Source organism: Athene noctua, chromosome Z, assembly GCF_965140245.1.
Source record: "Athene noctua chromosome Z, bAthNoc1.hap1.1, whole genome shotgun sequence".
Classification (NCBI taxonomy): Eukaryota; Metazoa; Chordata; class Aves; order Strigiformes; family Strigidae; genus Athene; species Athene noctua.
The window spans coordinates 27,416,195-27,421,101 of NC_134077.1; the positions used below are offsets into that span (position 1 = coordinate 27,416,195).

Sequence of the window (4,907 nt, forward strand, 5' to 3'; positions counted from 1 at the left end):
AATCCCTCGTAAATTCAGCTGATGAGATAGTTTCACTGACCCTCTCCGTCACGGCAGCAGCTCTCGCTGCCTGACCCTGGGGCATGTTGCTGTGCCAGCTATGACTTAGCATAATTCTGCTCAGCACATGGGCTGCTATGTGTACAGGGGCTCATCAGGGATGAGTAGACGCTTTATGAGCTTTCTGGAGCTTGTTTCCAAAAAGCCTCTTGCTCAAAAGTCATAATGAAGAAACTGGTCTCCATTGGAACAATCTTATCCCTTTTAGCCTGGGGTTGAAGCTTTAAACTGCTCTTCTCTCCCTTCCCCTTGGAGAAAGGGGAAAGGGTTGGAGACTAGCAACAGTCTGCAGGACCTATGGGGAAACCATAAAAGCAGTCTGATACTCCTGCTATCCTGGTCCAACAACTGCAATTATACTGAGGTGCACAACACTGCAGGGGGCAAAAGTTGTGCAACTGTTGTCAGTTTTACTTTAATACTTTTTGTTGTGTTCCTCTAGAAGATATTATGTGAATACTTCATAACTCTTTTCACTAAGGAATTAAAGAGGCAGCACATTGTATCTCTGCCACCATTGCAAAGTCTCCTTTTTTCCTGGGATAACGTAATTTGGTAGTGACCCCTTTCTTATGATGACATCTGCTCCTTGTTATATTTATACACCTTATAGAATCCCCTTCTTATAATAAATCACCTCTTCTTAATGATACATGTTTTTATACAAATATTATAGTCTTTCCTGAATGATGTCCAGGGGTCTGGGGAGAAGAGACAAGTAAAATGCATTCTTCAAATGTTGCTTAGCAAAGCATGTCTTCATAGGGGGATTTTTTTTTAAATTAATCTCTTACACAAACAGAAAATCTTCATTTAATTCAGATGCCTTTTATTATGGTTTGAAGTTACCAACAGAATAACAAGGAACAAAGACAGATCTCTATGCAAGAAAAAAGCTGTGATATCCTGCCACTGAGGATTTTCAGGGCTTTTGAAGTATGCTTAATTCAAATGGGAGGTAGAAGTACTCTTAATTCAACCCAAGAGCAGGTTAACCCTGAAAGAGATTGTCCTACTCTCTCTACACCTGGCCATGGGGTCCCACTGCCCCTTTTGCACCACTTCCATACAGTGCATTGGATCAGCATGAAATGAAATCATTGTTCCATAAGATGACTCACATTACAAATGTGTACCCTGGGATCCTGTCATTAAATCCCCCACAAGTGGTCCTCTAAAAGCCCTCCTCTTAAGGGTGCCAGAACAGGAAAGCAGAAGGCATTTACATTTCCCCTGAAGACCCAGTCCTTCCATCAGCCCTCAGAGCAAGCTGCTGACTAAATCTTCTGTGTATTTGAATAATTATTCATATGAATAAATTCGTTTATGCCAAACAAAGAGGTGGACTACTGGGATGCAGTAATGCCAACACAACAAAACTGAAGCTGGAGAGGTGGGGGAAATGAACCCATAACAATGACAAGCAGTACCGTCTGCTCAGGAGGCAGGAGACAACTGTGACCACATCTGAAATATGAGAATGTGGGGAGGTACAGAGCAGCATCTAAAAAGGTCTTTAGAATAAGCAGAGCTGAACAAAGAACAAGCTACTCTTTTTGAGCTGCAAAAATATTGTTGTTACAGAATGACTGAAAAGTAAATTGCAAGTTTTATGTCTCATTCCAAATTTTCCACCTCAGAAAGTTATATTCCTGTGCCTTTTACTTCCCACTGACACTTAAGAAATAGATGTCTCAACTTCTGCCAAACTGTCTGTAACCCCAAGCCCCTGGCCTGAGAACTGATGAATGCACGTTACAGATGCATACAGTGCAAAGACTGAAAATATTAGAAGCCAGATCTCAACTAGTGTAAACTGGCTTGGGCCCAGCTTTACACCAGCTGCTGATCTGCTCTATAAGTGTCTTACAGTAGTAACAGTTGGAGGGATGATGGTCTGCATTCACTAAATGTTGGTGAGGGCTACCTAACTAGGTGTGCTTTGCTCACATTTGTGGCCAGGAGATTGTATTGAGCATTTTTAATATCCCTCTTTCTTTAGCTGTTCTTCAAAGAAATCATTACATGCCACAGTTAAAGCAGCAACCAGAATGAGAAATTCATTAAAGTCCACTTCATTGTCTTTATTGGAGTCCAGATCTTTCATAATCTTATCAACCAGAAGGGGGTCCTTTTGGCCCTAAAGAGAAAGAAAAGTGACTTAGCTGTGCAGATCTTGAGTGCATAATGCTGACACATGTGGTGGGGCAACCCACTGCTATGACACAAGCCCCGGTGCTATTAAATATAAAGCTGCATGAAATATGCACCTGACTAGCAATATACCACTAGCCACAGTATTAAAAACATCAGTCTGGAGTCCCAAAAATGCACCGCAACAGAAACCAAAGACAGTGCAGCTTTTAGAAGGAATACAGATACTAAACAGGCACTGAAATGAATCAAACAGATTTTAGAAGCTTCTGAGCACTGATTTCTTTTGACATGATGGATCTATAATGTGTATTTCTCTGTATCATCCTTTAACAAGTGGTACTTAGATATTCAACAAGCTATTTGTAAGTGGTCATATTATACATCCATTCACCACATTCAGAAGATCTCTATTTAGCAAACAACACATCCTACTCAGTGGGAGTAAGAGCAGTGAATCTCGTAATAATAAATCAATAGCCAAGAGTGAAAGAAAATGCAATTCAAGGAAATGGATACAATGTAAAAAAATCCTGCTGGTGATGATAGGGTCCACAACAATTTTTACAATTAAGAGGATACAGAAAAACAACTATGAATCTAGTCATTATTCCATAAAAATCATCCATGCTGTGTAATGCAGAACATAACAGATGCACAAAGAGATACCAAAATCAGCAGCTTATCACTGAAAGTATTTTTTTAGCATTTCTCTGCAGGGCACACAAGCAGCTATAGTGTGTCTGTGGCCATTGTGCACAAGCTAATTTCTTGTCTCATGAGAACTGGTTGTTGGATTTAATTCTCTGAAGGACTTATCTATGCCCTATTATATCCTGGAAGTGTCCAAGGCCAGGCTGGACGGGGCTTTGAGCAACCTGATCTAGTGGAAGGTGCCCCTGCCCATGGCACGGGGGCTGGAACTAGGTGATATTTAAGGTCCTTTCCAACCCAAACCATTCTATGATTAAAAATGAAAAAAACAAAAAACTGATTAAAGCCTGATTTAGCATCAATTTTGTTATTGCTCCTGGGCTGCCCTTGCCCTCTTGCTCAAAAGCAGAGAGGAGTAAGCAGAGCATAGGTACCCTGCTCTGCCACTGGTGGCACATGGCAGGGCACTGGGGCTGGACCATCCTCTGAAAACACACTTCTCAAATGGGACATTTGATCTCATCTCCTTCTGTCTGACACTCCGCAAATGCAACTGTTATCTGAGAGACTGTGGCAGGATGAGCCTTGCAGAAGAAGCTGATATTCCTGAACACTTGGATAGCTGCTTATCCCACCCATGAAACAGTTAAGAGGCTCAGGAGCTGTGTCTTACTGAAAGGAAGTCAGTGAGCTCATTGGTGAGGAGCTCCTTGAGTTCTCCTTTACTGAGCTTGTATCTGTCTCCTTCTTTTCCAGAGTAATGATGGAAAATCCTGATCAAGGTGTCCATTGCATCCTCCAGTGGTGTGGACATAGCAGTGAGCAGGAGAGCTGTAGGGTAAAGATCAAGTTAGTGACATTGAACAGGAGCCAAACCAAAGGTTGGTCTCAGGGAAGGGATGGAGAGCTAGCTGAAGAGAGAAATTGTTACCAGTACTGCAAAAAATGGGTTTTCAGTTGATCCATCCTGTCAGCTGTGTGTGAACAAGGCTAGACTGCTATAAAGCAAATTGTTGTCCTGAACTCACTAGCAGCTACTTCAAAAATGTAAATGGAAAGGAAGGCCTTTATTAAGAAAGTGAACTACTGTGCATCCATTTTGCAAAGCTACTGTAAAAGGAAATCTCTCATACCCATAGCTGAAAACAGAGGGAAAATGAAGGCACACCCTCCTACCTGTTCATTCAAAAGTTTTTTCAAGAAAATGAGATCAACAAATAGCAGTGACCAAAGTAGATGCACATTTATACAGAAGGCTCCACCCCATTTTCTTAGGTGGTTAGAGGAAAGTCACCAGCAGTAAGGATAGAATCATCAACTTCCAATTTATTTGGTCAAGTTTGCTTAGGATGACCATTTTTCCTGTAAATTACCTGGAATAAACAAATGTGAGCAAGGCACCCTTGAGGGTTTGCTTCATCAAGCATGCAGTAAGATGGTACACAGGGAAGCACCACCAAGAAGAAAGATAGAAATGCAATTAGTTGATGACTCAAAAAATAACTAACAGTAGAAACCAGGTGAAAGGGAAACATTATGTTGATTAAGCCCCAGGAAAGAGGTTAAAAAGCAGAATGTTCAGACTGGAGTCCTGAACAATATCACGGTGCAAAGTCTAAGACTTACCTGCTTTACAAGCTAGCTGAGTCGTATGCAAGCAAATACTCAGATCACAGAAGGTGATGGTCACGTTCTTTTCAAAACCCATCCACAGGCTCTTGTTTATCAGTCTGAGAGGGTGGATTACACAGAGTCAGACAGATAATTGTCACAAGGATGACGGGGCTTCTCTTTCCCTCCGCATTTGCCTACTCTGTTCAATAAAAGCTGCTTGCTGTAAACGGGTCACTAAAATATTCACTAGGCAGAGCAGAAGGCTCCGTGTGGAACATACCAGATATTTTTTAATCGTTTGACCTTTTACAAATATGCCCATCCTGAAGGTCAAAATTAGAAAATGCCTGAAGGTCAAAATCAGAAAATGCTAACAGTCACCACGTCAGTATAAAACAACTCTCCTCCATTTTCAAAATAACCCT

General features: G+C 41.4%; 1 protein-coding gene across 1 annotated transcript; it reads right to left on the reverse strand.

The window, feature by feature from the left end:
- Positions 1 to 890: 890 nt before the first annotated feature.
- On the reverse strand, positions 891 to 4,616 carry S100Z (S100 calcium binding protein Z). The gene is made up of 3 exons (XM_074932186.1): positions 4,495 to 4,616; positions 3,542 to 3,699; positions 891 to 2,200 (listed from the first exon to the last, which is right to left on the reverse strand). Exons 1-3 carry the CDS (start codon positions 4,574 to 4,576, stop codon positions 2,042 to 2,044), a joined length of 399 nt encoding a protein of 132 aa, XP_074788287.1. The 5' UTR covers positions 4,577 to 4,616; the 3' UTR covers positions 891 to 2,041.
- Between the last annotated feature and the right edge of the window lie 291 nt (positions 4,617 to 4,907).